The sequence below is a fragment of the Nicotiana tabacum genome, chromosome 18 (assembly GCF_000715075.1).
Source record: "Nicotiana tabacum cultivar K326 chromosome 18, ASM71507v2, whole genome shotgun sequence".
NCBI lineage: Eukaryota > Viridiplantae > Streptophyta > Magnoliopsida > Solanales > Solanaceae > Nicotiana > Nicotiana tabacum.
In genome coordinates, this window is record NC_134097.1 from 158,613,900 (window position 1) to 158,633,248 (window position 19,349).

Sequence of the window (19,349 nt, forward strand, 5' to 3'; positions counted from 1 at the left end):
ACAGTAAAAGAGTCAAGTCGTATCCAAAGAGTCCTTCATAGTCTCAACCTTTGATTGGTTTGCCATAAACCAAATAACATGGTTAGTATCCGCGCATCTGCGCGGGTGCTAATACTAGTTAAAACTAATATGAAAAGAAGTACTCCTATGTATTTTCCATTTTTAGCCCATCAAGAAATAAAAGCAGTCAAAAATTTCCAAAAAGCTCCAATAATAATAATAATTAAAGAAAAGGATAAAAAAATGAGAGTGGAATTACACGAGGGAAAAGCAGAAAGGAGGTCATGCAATGGCGAAATAGCCACGTCATCAGTCTCTTACCTTTCCCTTTCTTCAATAAAAAGACTCCTCTTTTGAATCAAATAACACTTAGCTCTTATTATATTATTATACTTACAACTCTTCATTCAGACTCCTTTGCTCAAACACTTTCTCTCAATTTCTGAATATTTACGCTCTCAAGTAGGTAAGTTCTATTTTTTTTTTTGTATTTATTTATATTGATGCATTTTCAAGTTGGTTCTTGAATCTTGATACTATTATGTATTCAATTGATCTCTGTTTCTTTTTGTCTTTAAGATTTCTGGGTTTTGTGTATTTTTGTGGAGTTATTGTGTTTTTAATTGTGATGATCGTGATATGGAGTTGGCGTATGACCATGGAGTGGTTTTATATTTAGTGTGTGCATATACAGAAAGACGACTAATTTATTCTTTTTGTGTTTTGATTTTTCAACCCCTCTGCGCTAAATTGTCCACTTGTGAAGTTATAGGAAGTTGGATATGACCATAATGTGGTTTTATACTACGTGTGTATGTTGTTGGTTGTATTATGTATGCAGAGATGTAGTTCTTTATGGTTAATTTTACTATCTGGGTCATTTCGCTTTGTAGCTCAAGAATTGTAAGGTTTCTTGGAAGTAGAAGAATAGTGGACTAAGTGGAATTTCAGGAGGAAAGAAGTTCGAGATAAAGTTCTTGATGCATTTTTGCAATGACCTTATTTTCGTGTAACTGTATGTTAGCTTTTGTTATATCGCGGAGACTATTTGGCTACAAATTGCATCACCGAAAACCTTAAGGTAGGATTGTGTCTGGAGGTTTACTTTGTTACTAGGGATGGGATGGATTGTATTCGTTTGCAGTTATATATATTCATCCTTTCCCAATAGGTCAATTTTCTACTGACTCGTAAGATATTAGTTATTGGAAATAGCCTCTCTATCTCCACGAGTAGGGGTAAGGGCTGCGTACACACTACCCTCCCCAAACTCCACTATGTGATATTACACTGTTTTTTTCTTGTTGTTGTTGTTGTTGTTGTAAGATATTAGTTGAGCTTCATCCTTGCTGGCAATAAGGACACCGAAGATCCTCTCATATCACTCCACATTCTTTTTGTTTGTTTTTTATTGTACTTGTCATCATTTAAGTCATCACGACTTATACATAGCCCTCTCTTCCCTTTTCCAATGACCTGTTGCTGCAGGGACATTAACTTGAATGCCTTGGTGAATCTTGTCGACCCCTGCATCCTCATATAAATTTCTCTTATTGAGCCTTGATATGTGATTTGCTAATAGTAAATATTTTTTAATGAAGCTGGACAGTAGGTGTAAGTGACCACCTTTTACAATATACTCATTGATGGTGCGCATAAGCTGGGTGTACACTTCTACTGAAATATTGGCATAGAACTTTATTGCAATAGTTCCAAGTGTTGGAGCCTCAAAAATGTCGAGCGGAGATGGAAGAAAAGTCTCTTGTGAAGATATACAAATGGTATGCTTTCAATCTTTCTGTAGATGAGTTGTGATCTCCTACTGTTACTTTGTCTCTTTGCTTAGTCTTATTCTCGGTTGTAATCATTCTTTAAGAAACACAATTGTCGAAAAGGTAAGAAACAATTGTGATGATTCTAATTACTTTATTATTACTTCTCTAAAACACAAGAACTTGTTCGTGGTTCCTCTTCCCCATTAACATGGAAGAATGTTTTGCTGGCTCGTTGATGATGTATATGAAGATAATTACAACTAATAAAATCCTTGAGCCTGTCTCCTTATCAATATTTAACAACTAATAGCATCTTTTTGGGGACAAAGAGCGATTTAGTTCATTGGTTGAAGGAGAAATAGTTTTATTTTTAATTATTATTTCAGTTGTCCCTTTATGGAATGTTATCATTAATGACGTATACTTCAACCAACACTGCATAATCTAGTGTTGCATTTTAATATTATTCTCTGAAGCTTAACCCCCTCACTCTCCAAATAAAACCAAACCAAAAAGAAAGCTTGGGTATCCTAGTTAGTTGAGTTTTCACAATCACCAGCTGTTCTAAATTGAATAATCATGCGATGTGCGCAATGACACGTGAAAAAGCTGATGGTTGTTTTGAGTTTCAGGTGCAAAATCGGATAGAGCAGTGTCTACGGCAATACATGAGTCGAAAAGAAGTTGTGAACACTCTCTTCATCCAGGACAACATAGAGCCTAGATTTACTGAACTCGGTATGTTATATATTTTTCAAGGCATAACTCACTTCCTCCATGTGTTGTCAAATGAGGATGAACCTAAGAATTCATACAACACAGATAGTCCGAAAGAGATTTGAATAAGGATCAGAAAGCTCCCTATGGTTAATAGTGGCTGCTAGTATTCCTCATACTTCTTGAAAATACTAGATACATTATCAAAAAATACAATATACATGGAAAGTGTCAATCATAACTTATAGAAAAAGAGTTTCTTCTGCCCATGTCTTTTTAGCTCTTTCACACATGCTGATGTTCTATGCATTTTTAACCAAAAATCACCTTTTCGTGCTGTGACAGTCGAGTTTATTACTGCTTGTTATAAGCTTTATATTTTACTAGTTGAATGACCACCTCTGTTTGAGTGCCTTTTTTTTAGCTGTCCTGTGTTGTTGTCTATTTTTTATCTCTAATTTTACAGCGGAATGCTTCCTTTGTGTTTAACAAGTGTCTGAGGAAAACAAGTGTATGAATGCATGAGTATGTAAATATCCTTGAGCAGGGCCAGCTAACCTCCAACACTAGTGTCATTGCTTCTTTTCCCCCTTAATTATGGATTCATTCTTTAAATTCTTAGAACTCAAATAAGTAATGACTTTTTGCTAAACACGGCTACAGAGGTAGTTGTTCTAAGGATTTAAAGGTAGAAGCAATCTGAGTCATACCTTAAACTCTCTCTGTATTAATTTTATTTTTTGGTGCTTGATTGGGCACATTTTAAGATATTAGTTTGACTTGTGTATTGAGAGTGGAAGAAAAATATTAAAGTATTGGTTGAGAAATTAGTTTGATAGATAAAATGTCACATCAAAGTTTAAAAGTTGAATAGTTTAATATGATTGAATTCTTGAAAGTTGTGAAAGCTGCATAAAAATGAAATGGTGTCAAATATTTTGGAACATCCAAAATTAAAAGAGTCAGAAAAGTGGAATAGAGTCAGGATTTAAATATCTTCATTAAACCTTGTGTTAACAATTGTTTAAGCGAGTGACTGGAATTGAGAGCTTCCTAGATCAAACTTCCTTGGCCTATAAGAAAGAGATAGCTTCCTAGATCAAACTTCTGCGGCTCATAAGGAATTGGTTCTTACCAATTGGCATCCATTTTGGGAAAAGATCAAGCAAAAGATTAGTATCTTGTGCAACTTAACAATAGATTGTTGCATTTTTATCCGTGGACGAATTTCTATGTTATCCAACCATATGTTATAGTTTCTCATTTCTATTTTTTCATTTGCGTTTGGTTAATAGGCAAGAGGAACTGCATAACAGCCAGTAGTGAAGTAACATAAGATTAACTATTTTTTCACAATTATATCTTCTAGAAAGCAATACAGGGGGGCATGGATGGATGTGTCACAGAGCTGAATTTCTTGTTTGGGGTAACCCTGAGTATTGACCTTTTGGTAACTGGAAAAGATTGGGAACCCTGCACAGTAGGGGTTAGCTTATCTGCATCATATTCGATAGCATATTGTGGAATTTTTACAGAATTCTCTGACACTTCTGTCAACTAGGCTACTTTTAATCATTTGAACTCATCAGTGGGTGTAAAGCTGCTACATGTACTATATACCTGTGTCATTCGAGAAGCAATCAGAGAGATTTTTGTGCTGTCCTCTATTTATGAATGTACTCATGAACACTTGCAGCTCTAGCAGGCATATTATCAAGAAGATGGTATGTGAAAAGATGATATTAATACTAATGTGAAGCTACTAATGCCTCTAATGAGCTGTTTTTTATAGCATACAAATATACTTACTAACTATTCTCTGTGCTGTTTATTTTTGTGTCTTTGTTTCAGTATTGCTTTTATGCATGTAGCAATTCAAATCTTTTATGTGATTCTAGTCTCTTAACTCTTTAGCATGATGATGTTCTCCCTGTTTTCCAGTTTGGCAGAAACTAGAAGAAGAAAATCAGGAGTTTTTTCAAGCATATTACCTGAAGCTGATGGTGAAAGAGCAAATAATTGAGTTCAATAGGTTGCTTGCAGAACAGGTGAAGATGACGCAGCAAGTTCCAAGTGCAATTGCTTCTCTACCTATGTCCAATGGGTGTAATATTTCCCCATGTAAGATAGATATTTAGTGAAGCTTTCTGCATTTTAGTTGTCATGCATCAATCAGTATCTTGTCACTGAGTAGCTCTAGAAGCAGTCTTCTAACTGGCTCAATTCATGCTCAGTTTGTGCATATACCAAAGTGGTGTATAACTTTTTAACCATATGACTTTACCTCAAAGCACATCATACACTATAGCTGCACTTAAATGTAATTGGTTGGCAGACTCTTCCATTAGGTCTGCAATCGAAGCCTGTGTTCGCTCATTATGATTGGATGCTGCTGATGAAGTTGCCCTCATTTACGCTCAATTTCTGCCAATGCCTGAACACATCTATAAGCCTCTAGTTTTATCCTTCTTTATAGGTATTTTGATAAATCCTTCTTTATATAGATATATACTTCATTTGTCTTACTACGAGGAGTTATACCGTAACCTTCTGCTCCTTTCTTTCTGATAGCCTCTTGCATTTGCCTCCTCCGAATTTAAAATTTCTTTCCAGCGTCTGATGCATCACCCGCTACATTAAGTGTTATTTGCAGATTTTTAAACTATGCACCGCCATTGTAGAACATTGGCTTTCAACATACGTGATTCATTATTGATATGTTGATGAGAGTATTTGATGCATCTCTTTCCTGACATTACTCCTATTATTTTTGCTTAAACATGTCTAATATCCTATATATCTGGCTTTATGATCTGCGATGTTACAAACAACACCCCCCCCCCCCTCACCCCCCCTAAAAAAAAGTATTTGCACTTCCTTAATTCCCAGTAAGACACTCTTAGAAGCTTCTGTCTGACCGACGCCTAAATTTTTTTTTCTTGGTTGATTATTTTCTAATCCCTGTTGTGGTTAATGTGTCCTCCGGGAGGGTTGTATTGGGGAAGGGGCAAGTATATTGATATTGGTAAAGCCAGCAAGAACCATTTTATCTTATGCTGTAAGAACTCATAAAAGTTAGCACTCTTTTTGTTTTAGACGGAGGATCCAAATATGAAATTGTCATTCTTTGTTTTTATTTTCGTTGTTGAAAAAGCTATGCATATAGTGGTTTCGTCTCTAATCTGTTCCCACATGTACAAGTGTTCATAAGTATGCCATATGTCAAGTGTAAGCATTAGAATAGCGTTGAAGAGAGAGATTATTAATTAGATATTGTCCCACATGGTACAAATATCAAGCAAGTCTTGTATTTGACACCAATTAATAGGTGTCTTATATTCCATTATCATTAAGTCTTCAATATCTATTTTTATTCTTTATTTTTTCACATGGTATCAAAGCCTCTATGATCTTGTAGAGATTCGAGTAGCTCGTCTAAGACTTCCCACCCAGAAATACTTTTCTTTCTTTTTGCAGCAATCGTCTCCAGCACCACTCTTCACTCCAGCAATCGCACAACTCATCTCTCCAGTGACCAGCATCCTTCTCTCCTTAACATCACTCCTCTCTGCTTCAACCGTTTCTTCCTGCAACGGCTCTGGCGGCATCTTGCCTATTTAGGCAGCAATGTGTTCCTTTCTGGCAACCATTTGAATCACTGCACCTTTTTCCAAGTGAATGTTCTGGCGATGCGGCACCTCTATATGGTGACTGTTCCGGTAGGCCATGTCATTTCAGCATAACCATTGCAAGGGCGCCGTGTTTCTATCTGCTGGACATTTCTTGCTTTTGCACCTTTCTAGCCATTGTTTCAGCAACAACTTTTGCAGCGAGATTACAGCGACCAGAGCTGTTTCATCCAGCTTTTTTAGTCGTTTCTGGCGTTATTTAGTTTGCATGTTTGCAAATAGACAAACTCAAGATGTTTTCCCCATTTTGAGTTTAGGGGGCATGTTAGAATGATAAGTATTAGTATTAGAATAGTGTTAGCAGAGTTATGCTATTAGTTGGATATTATGCCACGTGGAACAAATATCACGAGTCTTGGGTTTGGCACCTTAAGTAGGTGTATTTTGTATTCTATTATAATTAAGTCTTCAACATAGTTCTTTCCTCTTCTTTTTTCTTTAACAAGGTTAGGGTGAACTCAGGAATGTAGAGTTTCCTTTCTAAGGATAGATCTGAATGTTCCTAATCCCATTTAAAAAAAAAACAAGACAAGATTGCTCTGATTTTCTTGTCCTGCATTAGGTTTTTGATTTTCAGATGCTCTGAGCTCTTCTCAGCTTCCCAATCAAGAGATTCATTTGTGGCACTCTTTGTCAATGAGCTTTACAGTGTCTTAATCTTTAAGTATTGACTTCTTTAAGTGTTGTGAGCAGGTTTCCCCAAGATGTGAAGTAGATAGTATAGGGGTGAATGTTGCTGATTATGTCGAGGTTAAAGAATATGTAGTGTGCGTATATTGAGTTCATTTGTTGGAGGAGAAACTTATAATTTATACTTCCCAAACTTGGGAGAAATTGTTCCCAATCCTACTTCTTTATCTTTAAGCTTGTGTCTAGAGACGAGCTTTTTCCTGGTAAATAGTAGCCCTAATTCACCAAGCACGGATATTTGGCTTGGAAAAAATCGTTTAGCATGTAGCATCTGAATTTTTTTAGCTTATTAATTTCTTATTTTAATCCATTGAATCAACTAGTTTTCTATATTTTGAAATTAACGTGTAAAATTTGATGAGCCATTTGCTTTTAGTTTGTGTGATCTTATCTGCAACAAGCATGAAGAGTACTGTGTTCGGTTTGGAGTCAGCCACTAAATATCTTGTCCAGACTTATCTTAAGTCAATGCCCTCTATTTGCTTTATTTTATCTGTGTTCTTGCTAAAACCTGCATTTAGGAAGCTGTGTTGTTGTCTCTACTTAATGTTATGTTTGCTTGCCTTACTGCAGTGCATCAAAACTCAACTTGCCATCCTGCAGAAAATGTTGGAACTGCTGCAAAGCCTAATGGCATGCATGAGCCTATACATGCAGATAGACACAATGCATTCAGTAATTGCAGCTCGTCTGTTCTCTCTTGCATGCAAACAGCAACTGATATTCCTGCCCATAGCAGGAAAATTGATGTTCCTCCTGATGTGTTTTTGGGCCAGCACTCTAATATGGGGATGAGACAAACAATGGATGGGAGGATTATCAAGACAGAACCTGTTTATGGTGGCAATTCTCCGTTTGCCTTTGGTCCTCATAGCAGTTACTTGGAGTCACGTGCTGCAATGGGCGATGCATCTGTTTCGTCATTTAGTAGTGTGGAGTCGAACACGCAGCCCCTTACTGAACCTCTTCTGGATGCTGACACCACTTCATTTGGATTTTTAGGGGAAATACCTCAAAATTTTGGTTTCTCAGACTTGACTGCTGATTTCACTAATAGTTCTGGTATATGTCTTCCTCTAGCCGTTCTCTCTGTAATTTCACCGATCATCTCTGGATTCTTTGCTTTTCCATTTTCAAAGTCTTAGGCATTCAGATGAGCTGGTATGATGCTAATCATGCATGCTTTACATCCGTTTTGACCATGTTCAGATATACTGGAGAGCTATGCTAGGACTCCCTTTCTAGCAACAGATACAGACAACTTGCTTGATTCAAATGGTAGGGTACAGAACCAAGGCAAGACTTTTGTGCTTTTTGTTATTCTCATTCGATAACCAACTTTGTGTCTTGACTTTCAGGAGGCATTGAGAGATTAACCAATGCATCAGAAAACTTGAGATACAATGGTTTCACTGGAGATTGATTGTGTATAGGTACTTTCTCCATATTATAAAATCCATTAAATTTGCAGTATTTACTCTTATTGCAATGCATCAGAATACTTGAGATACAATGGTTTCGCTAGAGATTGGTTGTTTAGGTACTTCTCCCGTCTCATAAAAATTCATTAGACATGAAAGGCTCTGGTGATCATATTATTGTTACTCTGATTCCATTTTATATGATGATTTTGAGTGGACATGAAGTCTAAGATATTAATTTTGATTTATGGTGCACGTATCACATATAGAAGATTAAGCTAGAGATCGTCATTTGAGATAGTTAGCCATGTCCTGTGTGGATCTTCATGTGTCGGTTAATAGGCGTGACATTATGATTATGGAAGGCGCTAACTATGTATCAAATAAGTCAAATATCACATGGGAGTGAAGTTATCTCAAAAGTCTTAGAATTTCTTGGAATCTATATAGAACTAATTAAGAATAATACACAATTGCATATAATTCTTTTTGGTTTGGTAGGATCTTGTATGTCAGTCTAGAAATACGTGTGAGTATTAGAGAACTGAACGTCTGGTTTTACAAAAAATTTCTTATTTGTCTTAACAAACAAATTATTTAATCTTGAGTTTGATGTGCCGAAAAATAGCATAATGGTTATAGAGACCCAAACTAGTTTGGAGTTGAGGCATATTTAATTGATTGAATGAGAAGGAGGGGGATGAATTTTTGAAATTTGATTAGGTAGTAAGTTGATAGGATTCTTGTTCGAACGTGCTGAGAAATGCTTTTCTTGAGCCAAGGGTCTATACGAAACAACCTCTCTACCTCCACAAGGTAGGGATAAGGTCTGTGTACACATTCCTCCCTAGACCTCACACTCTGGGAATGCACCAGGTATGTTGTTGTTGTTGTTGTAGTAAGTTGATAGGGAGAAAAACTAGGTAAGTGAATTGAAATCTTGAAGTTGTTGTATTACAGTAATTATGTTAAATATTTAGAACATCCCAAAGTGAAGAGAGTATCATATACATTCAGCTAGAACATCCCATACGGGAAGACTTTGTTCTCAGCTTGGAAAAAATACTACGAAAATTATATTGTTCTTTCTTCATCTTTCTCTGTTCTCCTTCGAGGAGGACTTTGTTTTGGTAACTTAGTATTGCTCGAAGTAGGTCTGGTTTTTATGCCATGGGGCCAATTGATGTTTCTTTGAAAAATAATTTTCCAGCTTCCACAAGTCAAAATCAGGTGTAACGGTTTGCCTTTCACCAAGTATTCAAACAAATAACTCAAAAAGTCAAGAATCCTAGGAGGTTGGTTGAGTTAGCAAGCATCTTTTCATCAACTAGAAGGTCCTAAAACTAATCCCAGTTGGATGATGTGTGCTTGCTATGGAAGTCTTGTTATTATTTGTTTAGTGTAAGTTTATATGATTCTTTTTTCCTTTTTCGAGGATTCACAGACTAAAATAATAGAAATAATGGACCTATCTACATAGATTTTTGAAAAAATTGGACGAGTAAAAAGGAAGAAAAAAGAATCATGAGAGTATAAATAATTGTGTTTCATATCTGTAATAAGTAGATTAGCATAACAACAACAACAAAAAATTCAGTATAATCCCACAAGTGGGTTTGGGGAGGGTAGTGTGTACGCAGACCTTACCCATACCTTGAAGGTAGAGAGGTTGTTTCCAATAGACCCCCGACTCGAGGAAAGATGAAAAGAAAGCAGGAGCACAAGCATTAACAACAAGATAATAAAAAAATGAAGCAAAAGGAACAACACGCAGTAATAGAAATCTCACAATTATAGAACACCAGACTAACACTAATACTACTGGTATGGGAAGAAATACTCTTGACTACGTACTAGCCTTTTACCTTAATTCTCGACCTTCATACCTCCCTATCAAGGGTGATGTCCTCGGTAAGATGAAGCAACACCATACCCTGCCTAATGACCTCTCCCCTATAATTATTTGGCCTACCTCTACCTCTCCTCAAACCACCAAGGTCAACCTCTCGCACCTCCTTACCGGGACATCTGCGCTCCTCCAAACCATCTAATCGTTCGCTTCTTGCATCTTGTACTCCACCAAAGCCACTCCCACCCTGGCCTGAATATCTTCATTCCTAGTCCTATCAATCTTGGTATGCTCGCACATCCATCTCAACATCCTCATTTTTGCTACGTTTATCTTCTGAGTACTTGACTAACCAACACTCTGCCCTATACAACATAGTTGGTCTAGTAACCACTTTGTAGATTAGCATATGTTAATTAATTATCAGATAATGTTTTTGAATTTATTCAATTGAATGAATAAAAAGATCGTCAAAGTAATTTAGAGGTGTGTTTAAATTGACTTTGCTGAAATTGTACAGTACAATTGGAACTACAATTGGAACACATCTTGGTAGTTGTGCGTTGGAGGATGGTGATTTCTATTTGCTCTATTGTCTAAATTCTTTCCCCTTCTTTTGGTTATGATGGTTCAATGTAATTGACTCATTGTTGATGTTCTCACTGCAGATTCGATCAAACAAATACACAACAGTAGGTTTTGTATATGCCGCTCAAATTGTTTAGGATATTAGGATTATCTGGTATTGTTGGTTGAGGTTTTCTTGGAGAATAATTCAAACATGATAGATTTCAGTAGAGATCTTGTACAAAGAGTTGATTGTGACTTAGAATATTGTTACTTTAGCCACGCACAGCATACTGTCTGATTTGTAGTACAACTATGGAACAGTGATGAAGTTTAGTGTATATTGGACCAGGAAATTGCAGCTTCTCCTTTTGTTGTTGGATAATCTTTAATTTTTGATGTGTAGTCTCTCTCTCTCTCTTTCTCTCTCGTACGAGGTGTATTACTTCTACTCGTGGTTAACGGAAAAAATTCTCCATTGTTGTTTGAAAGCAAGACGTATTCACCACGCTTAAATCCCAAGTTCTGAGTCATCTCTGCATTATTAAGGTCTCTATATAGTATCGGATGGTTCATTTTTATGTTAGTTATTAGCCTACTGCAATCAACTCGCTTTGTCCTTTCCTGTCTTGGGTTGTTTCAATGTTGAGGCTAGACAAGTGAGGCTTTCCTCAGTTGGTAAAAGCACCTCCTTTCGTTGCTCAGTTGGTAAAAGCACCTCCTTTCGAGTCACGCTGGAGGGAAAGTGTGAAAACACTATAGATCCTCCTAATTTGTGAGGCGTTTTAAAAATAAAATAATAATAAAAAAAGTTGAGACCAGAAGGTTGTGCCTATAACTGCAAAACCAATTAATATCCAGCAAAGAAAAACCTTTTTAGAAGACTTTGATAGGTCAACGAGCGGCCTATAAAGATGCTTTGTGACGTAAATTGACAATAAATCATATGTAATACTAAAGTGTTATGAATAGTTTGTACATTGGATGCTACATTGGATGCCCATGTTGTAAATAGCTTAAAGATTAAATCTCCTACTTTATGTCCATCATCTTTTTTCTTTATGCCTATAAAAGGCTATGTAATTGCAATGGAAAGATACACACAATTGAAGAAGAAAATCTCTTCCTTCTCTCTATCTATATTTCTTGTTCATGTTTTACTAAATTGCTTTTATTTTATAACACGTTATCAGCACGAAGCTCTAATTTTTATTTCAGCCATCATCTTTAAGTATGAAGATAACCAAGTTCATCGTTGAACTACAAAATATTGAATACCTAAAATCAGAAAATAAGCGGGTTGAATCAAGAAGAAACATATGTAAGTTTATGGTTTACTAATTTTCATTTATTGAACTTGAAAATTTTCCAAAGCTTTCAAGGATGTGATTCTTCTCTGTAAAATATGTGAGATATGTTTCCTTCACTTAATCTTCTTAGCCTAACAAGTATATGTGGTCCGCTTTGGAACTCTTATATCATCATTTATTAATAATATTCTTAGTTACATTGATTTTTAATAATAGCTAAGCTTTTCATATGTAAGCTTTCAAAACAGAACTTGCTTACTATGGTTTGAATATTCAGTTTTTTTTAAGTACTTTAATTTTTGTTTGAATTTTTCATCAATTTGGATTTCTTTTGAACCTCTCTGATCACTTTAAACTATTTTAGTCTTTGTGTAATTGAAATAGCTTGATCAAGTGTGTTGACTTATTCAATAAATACTGAACATGCATACATTTTTAATTTGGCTACTAATATATCATGTAAACACTTAGTGTTTTTTTAATGTGTTCTATAATATTTATCAAACACTATCATGATTTATTACAAGTTATTGGATGTAAATTTGCAGCCTATAAATATATTGATAATTTTGAAGATGTCTCTCTCTCTCTTTTAGAAAAGAGGATTTTAAGATTCATTTATTTGGAAAGTGGTAACTGACAGATGTCAATGCTTAATTATGAGATTTAATTGTCAATGGATCATAATAATTTCTTAATCGATTTCTATATGGTTGTTACTACTTTGCTGATGGTTTATCACTACCTAAACTTTATTATATAATAGTTATTTAAAATTGAAAATCTTGCATTAGTAAATAACAATTGAATTATAGCAAAGTTTCATGATATACATGACTTGTAGAAGTGATTATATACTTATAACTAATTCCGCTTCTACTGATGACCACAAGATTGATAATTGATATTTTTCATAAAGGCTCAAGGGTGAGTCATACTGCACTTTGGCATATTATGACAATGATTTTATGATCCATTTAAACTCTAATAAAATTTAGAAGAAATGTTCTGACTACAAACAATTGTATTTCATACAGATGCTACAAATAATTAATAAAGCTTTACGCTGATTTGAGATTTGTCCACTTATCTAAGAAAGCAAATGTGATTTGCTAAGTTGCAAATTAGTTGTTTACAACTTTCTTGGCATGTTATTAAAATTAAGGCTTGAGAGTGACTCTAAATATTGTTTAGCCTATTATACCATTGATTGAGGGTAAGACATTGGGATCAAGTCCTGATGCTCCATAATAATAAGAGTTAATTTTGGATCCCAATTTATTAAGGCCTAACATGCCTTTATAGAGGTAAGACATTGAGTTTTGTGTCCCATTGTACCATACTGATGATATAATGATGAATAAAGAGAATAAGTATTATTGTGTGGTTACATGAATATGTCATTGGTCGCGTACATGTGATACGCCAAATATTATTTTGTCATGCCTTATAAAAGTTATTAAAGGCAAAATTAAAGCAAGAAATGATTTTGCTTATGATGATTTTGACCATGACAATTTATTATGATATAAGTTTCTCCGTGAAGGATACATTTACCATATGAATGGTAGATAAAATATCTTGTAGTACAAAAGTTATTAAGAGCTCCGGAAAAACTAATTTGTTACTACCCAGATGAATAAAATTATTCATGATATTGATATTGTAAAGTCTCAAAAGAAACTTTTTTGAGTTTCAAATGTATAAGTCAAAGTGGTTGGCATATTGAGACTATAAATGAAAGGAAGATTGAATATCTTCATATTTCTATAATCATACAAGGTAAATATGAAAGGTTACCCGATTTTCTTTCTATTTGTACTACACAAATAAAAGCATGATGATGGAATAATATGCCACAAGTAAACTAGAGGTTTACTAAAATAAATATTAGTTGGCATAACCGGTTGACCATCCTGGTTCAATTATGATGCGAAAAATTAATTGAGAATTACATTGGCATATATTGAAGAATAGAAAGATTCTTCAAGAAATATCTTGTGCTGCTTATTCTCATAATATACCAGTTAAGGTTGGGATTGAATCCCTTGATTTCTAGAACAATTAAAAGGTGATAAATATATGGCCCAGTCACCTGCCATGTGGACCGTTTACTATTATATGATTTTAATAGATGCATCTATTATCTGGTCACATGTGCATTTGTTATCAACTTGCAGTTTGGCTTTTGCAAGATTGCTTGCTCAAGCTATTAGAGCACAGTTCCAGAATATAAATTATAACGATTTATCTTAATAATACTGGTTTAAATCCAAGTTGGTTTAGCAGAAATTGTATGCCTCCAATTATAGCTAAATCATTGGTTATGAGAACAAAACTCCCAAAAACGAAATTTGGTATGAGATGTATTATTTAATATACAACAGCACTTGTACACATCTAGCCAAGTTAATAAAAAAAATTCTCCCTATTACAATCGGTTCAGGGTCAGGAAACAAATAATTTCTATATAGAAATATAGATGTACTATATGATTTAATTATGCCACAAAATGCACAAAGATGAGTTCCCAAAGAAGGTTGGGAAATGTGTTGGTGATCCCAACATTAGGGGAGAAAATGGGCAGCTAAGAAAGTGATACGTGAAATGAATTATTATGAATACATATAGATCCTCGCACAAGAAAATATGAACTTGAAGTTCAAGTGATAATTCATTTACAAATTATTGCCAGACGCATTTGCTGACCCAAAGCTAAATGTTATATTTCAGCTGTTAATGCTCCAAATAGAATAAAGTCCATAAGGGACAGAGTCTATGGTACGCATGAAGCATAACAGACCAATCAGTTCCAAAGATAAAACTCCTTGAAGAAGGAGAAGGGCAAATATTCAAAATGGTCATAATAAGGAGGCAAGTGCTTTAGAAGAATACCACGACATAACACTTCGTAAAATCTCATGTGAGAGGCTCAGGTACCTAAAAAATAATGAGATAAATAGATCTCAATAAGTTATGTATTTATTGTATAATAATTGAACCGATATAAAATGATCGTCGACGATATTGTTAACATAATGTAGCGCTCAATATTATTAATATTGACGAGGATCTTGAGCTCAAATCTGTCATGAAATTTGGACAGATAAATGATTGGTCAAATGAAAAATACTCAATAAAAATTGACTTCACTTGAAAAATATAAAGTTGGACGGAGTCCCAACACCTGAAAGTATAAATCCAGTGGAGGTAAATGTGTTCTTGTGCGAAAAAGATCAAGTCGATAGACATAAAGACGACTTGTGTCACAAGAATATTTGTAAATATCCTGGCATTGATTATATAGAGATATGTTCTCGTGTGGTGGATGTAGTCATTTAAGATTTTAATCTGGCAATACATGAAAAACTTGATATGCGTATAATGGAAATTATTGAAGGATTTAAATTGTTCAGAAGCATATAAAAGTTTTCGAGAAACTTGTTCAATAAAGCTTCAGATATCTTATACGGATTGAAACAATCAGGTCGTATGTGGTACAATCGCCTGAGTGAATACCTGTTGAAAGAAGGGTACAAGAATGATCCACTTTGTCCCTGTGTCTTTATAAAAAGGTCTGGATCTGAATTTGTTATAATCGCCGTGTATGTTGATGATTTAAATATCATTGGAACTCCTGGGGAGCTTCCAAAAACAATAGACTGTTTGAAGAAAGAATTTGAAATGAAAGATCTTGGAAAGACAAAATTTTGTCTTGGTCTACAAATTGAGTATATGAAAGATGGAATATTTGTCCATCAATCAACATATACCGAAAAGTTTTTAAAGCGATTCTATATGGATAAAACATATCCATTGAGTACCCCGATGGTTGTGAGATCACTTGATATAAAGAAAGATCCATTCCGACCTCATGAAAATGATAAAGAGCTTCTTGGTGCCGAAGTACCATATCTTGGTGCAATTGGGGCATTAATGTATCTTGCTAATAATTCCCTACCAGATATAGCTTTCTCAGTAAGCTTATTGGCAAGATTTAGTTCTTCGCCAACACAAAGACACTGGAATGGTATTAAACATATATTCAGATACCTCCAAGGGACCATTGATATGGGTTTATTTTATTCAAATGAATCCAAGTCATCATTGATTGGTTATGCAGATGCAGGATATTTGTCTGATCCACACAAAGGTCGATCTCAGACAAGCTATTTATTTACAAGTGGAGGTACAGCCATATCACGACGTTCAACAAAACAAACTATGGTTGCTACTTCTTCAAATCATGCAGAGATAATAGCCATTCACGAAGGAAGTTGAGAATGCGTTTGGTTAAGATTGATAACTCAACACATTCAACAAACATGTGGTCTTTCTTCGAAAGAGAATATTCCAACAATATTGTATGAAGACAATACTGCATGCATAGCTCAATTGAAAGGATGATATATCAAAGGAGATAGAACAAAACACATTTCACCGAATTATTTTTCCCACTCATGATCTTCAGAAGAATGGTGAAATAGATGTACAACAAGTTCGTTCAAGTGATAATTTGACTGATCTGTTCACTAAGGCATTACCAACCTCAATATTTGAAAAGCTGATATATAAGATTGAAATGCGTCGTCTTCGAGACATTAAGTGATTTTTCATCAGGGGGAGTAACTACACGCTGCACTCTTTTCCTTAACCAAGGTTTTGTCCCACTGGGTTTTCCTGGTAAGGTTTTTAATGAGGCAGCAAGCAATGCATATTATAAATAACTATGTACATCCCAATATTTTTTTTAAGTTCTTAATGAAACATATTATCTTACATGGACATCCAAGGGGGAGTGTTATGAATAGTTTGTACATTGAATGCTACATTGGATGTCCATGTTGTGAATAGCTTAAAGATTAAATCTACTACTTTATGTCCATCATCTTTTCTCTTTATGCCTATAAAAGGCTATGTAATTGCAATAGAAAGATACACACAATTGAAGAAGAAAATCTCTTCTTTCTCTCTATCTATATTTCTTGTTCATGTTTTACTAAATTGCTTTTATTTTATAACATAAAGGAATATTTAGAAGAGTTTTCTCAAGATTGCACTGCCTAAATCAAATTAAAACAATCCATGGAATAAAAAGATAAGAAACAAAGCAATAAAAAAGACAACCATTTAATCTGTAATGCGTGCATGACAATCAACTATGTAAACAACAAAAGTATTAGATCAAAACTTCTGCAAGAGTCAGTAACCAGAATATACCCTGAAACCTTATACATTTGTCTAATAGGTTGTCTGGTGTACCACAATTGTCCATGCTCCTATTTCTGTATTGAAGCACAGGTCAACTTCAACAGTCTTAAGATTCACATTATAGATAACAAAAAATGCAAAGAAAAGGTTTCACCTTTAGCTCGAGGCTTTCATACTTTGTGACACACCTATATTTTTAGGAGAAAATTGAGCTACATAATATTTGAACGACATGGAGTCGCAAAAATCATAGTTTCATTGCAATGATGACAAGTTAGCATCTCCCTTAGGTGATAGAATGGACTTCATTTCCATCTCCTGCTGAGGCAATAGCAATGACCAAGCTGACGCCCAAGTGACTGCTGGTAGTGTTCTCTGAAGATTCCTCAACAGATTAATCATTCGTTTTGTTGTTTCTTTTGTAGCAAGATCCTTTCCAGCACATAGAACCTAAAAATGCAAAATCAATAGATGGCTACATGAGTGAGCTAAAGGTTAATTTGATAAAAAGGCCACAGCATAACTATCAGGTAGTCATCTTGATGGATTAAATATGAGATAAAGAATTTCTTCTTTTAGTAAACTATAAGATTTTTGTTGCTTCTTTACTGGATTAAATATAAGGATCGGAGTTGAGAATATTTATATCAGGAACAAATGAAGAACTCAATCTGGCATCTATAGGTTCTTGTGGGGTCCAGCCCTTGAATTATGGAAGAATTCTCTTCCTTTGTTAACTTTTGTCAAATATGGCTGCTAAGCAGCCCACGTTCGATTTCTTTGTCAAATTAAGCAGTCTGCAGAACCTGTAATATCAAATGAGGTAGGTTGTATTCTGCCTATAAAATGAGAGCTTCGGTTCTCATTTTTATCATCATCAATCTCAGAGGAAAATATATCTGAGAGCTAGAAAGAAAGAGTGAGGTTTCACAAACAAGATATAAGAAAATAGTCTGTGAAGAAAATAGAGAGTGTGAGCGATATTGTAGTGGGGTGAAATATCAAAAGAGGGTTATTTCTTTTGAGTATTATAGTGGTCTTTGTAGTATTTTACTCGGGCCTACAAAGTGTAAATTCCTTACTATAGTGATATCAGTTGCTCCTCTCGGGATCGTGGTTTTTCCCTTATTCAGAAGGGTTTTCCACGTAAAAATCTTGGTGTCATTGTTACTCTTTTATTCTTGTTAATTACCGTATCTCGGTGCTACATTATTATTCCGCTTTTATTACCGTGAATATTATTTTAGTAGGGGGTTTATTCCCAACAACTGGTATCAGAGCACAGGTTCTGCTCGTTCACTGAAATACTATTCACTGTCGGTAGTACTATACTTGGTGAAAAATAAAAATGTCTGGAGTAAAGTACGAGGTAGCAAAATTCAACGGAGATAACGGTTTCTCAACATGGCAAAGAAGGATGAGAGATCTGCTCATCCAACAAGGATTACACAAGGTTCTAGATGCTGATTCCAAAAAGCCTGATACCATGAAAGCTGAGGATTGGGCTGACTTGGATGAAAGAGCTGCTAGTGCAATCAGGTTGCACTTATCAGATGATGTGGTAAATAACATCATTGATGAAGACACTGCACGTGGAATTTGGACAAGGTTGGAAAGCCTATACATGTCCAAAACGCTGACAAATAAATTGTACCTGAAGAAGCAGTTATACGCCCTACACATGAGTGAAGGTACAAATTTTTTGTCACATTTAAATGTGTTTAATGGACTAATCACATAGCTTGCCAATCTCGGAGTGAAAATCGAGGAAGAAGATAAAGCCATCTTGCTATTGAACTCATTGCCATCTTCGTACGATAATTTGGCAACAACCATCCTGCACGGTACTCAATGAGAAGATGAAAAAGAAGCCTGAAAATCAAGGACATGCTCTCATCACAGAAGGTAGAGGCAGGAGTTATCAAAGGAGTTCGAGCAACTATGGTAGATCCGGAGCTCATGGGAAGTCTAAGAACCAATCTAAATCAAGAGCCAGAAATTGCTACAACTGTGATCAACCAGGTCACTTCAAAAGAAATTGCCCAAATCCAAGGAAGGGCAAAGGTGAAACCAGTGGCCAGAAGAATGACGACAACACAGCCGCCATGGTGCAAAATAAT

At 35.1% G+C, this 19,349-nt stretch overlaps 1 protein-coding gene and 1 long non-coding RNA gene across 4 annotated transcripts; one reads left to right on the forward strand and one right to left on the reverse strand.

The window, feature by feature from the left end:
* The first annotated feature begins 312 nt into the window (after window positions 1-312).
* Window positions 313-11,116, forward strand: LOC107809973 (uncharacterized). Of its 3 annotated transcripts, XR_001653532.2 has the most exons (9): window positions 313-466; window positions 1,602-1,781; window positions 2,408-2,513; window positions 4,434-4,613; window positions 7,445-7,933; window positions 8,081-8,149; window positions 8,230-8,304; window positions 10,662-10,714; window positions 10,810-11,116. XR_001653532.2 is itself a non-coding variant. In XM_016634680.2 (8 exons), exons 2-7 carry the CDS (start codon window positions 1,734-1,736, stop codon window positions 8,292-8,294), a joined length of 957 nt encoding a protein of 318 aa, XP_016490166.2. In that variant the 5' UTR covers window positions 313-466; window positions 1,602-1,733; the 3' UTR covers window positions 8,295-8,304; window positions 10,810-11,116. The 3 variants fall into 3 exon arrangements, 2 of the variants coding, with proteins under 2 accessions (XP_016490166.2, XP_016490168.2); XM_016634680.2 differs by lacking the exon at window positions 10,662-10,714; XM_016634682.2 differs by lacking the exon at window positions 10,662-10,714 and having other exon boundaries at window positions 350-462.
* A 6,008-nt stretch (window positions 11,117-17,124) lies between these two features.
* On the reverse strand, window positions 17,125-18,023 carry LOC107809972 (uncharacterized). The gene is made up of 2 exons (XR_001653531.2): window positions 17,384-18,023; window positions 17,125-17,303 (listed from the first exon to the last, which is right to left on the reverse strand). It is a non-coding gene; the product is annotated as an uncharacterized LOC107809972 (long non-coding RNA).
* Window positions 18,024-19,349: the final 1,326 nt, after the last annotated feature.

Coding starts and splice junctions, on each gene's coding strand:
- LOC107809973 (XM_016634680.2), top strand. CDS start 1,734: ATGTCGAGCGGAGATGGAAGAAAAGTCTCTTGTGAAGATATACAAATG. Junction 4,614..7,444: donor TGGGTGTAATATTTCCCCAT/GTAAGATAGATA, acceptor GCCTTACTGCAG/TGCATCAAAACTCAACTTGC. Junction 7,934..8,080: donor TGATTTCACTAATAGTTCTG/GTATATGTCTTC, acceptor GACCATGTTCAG/ATATACTGGAGAGCTATGCT.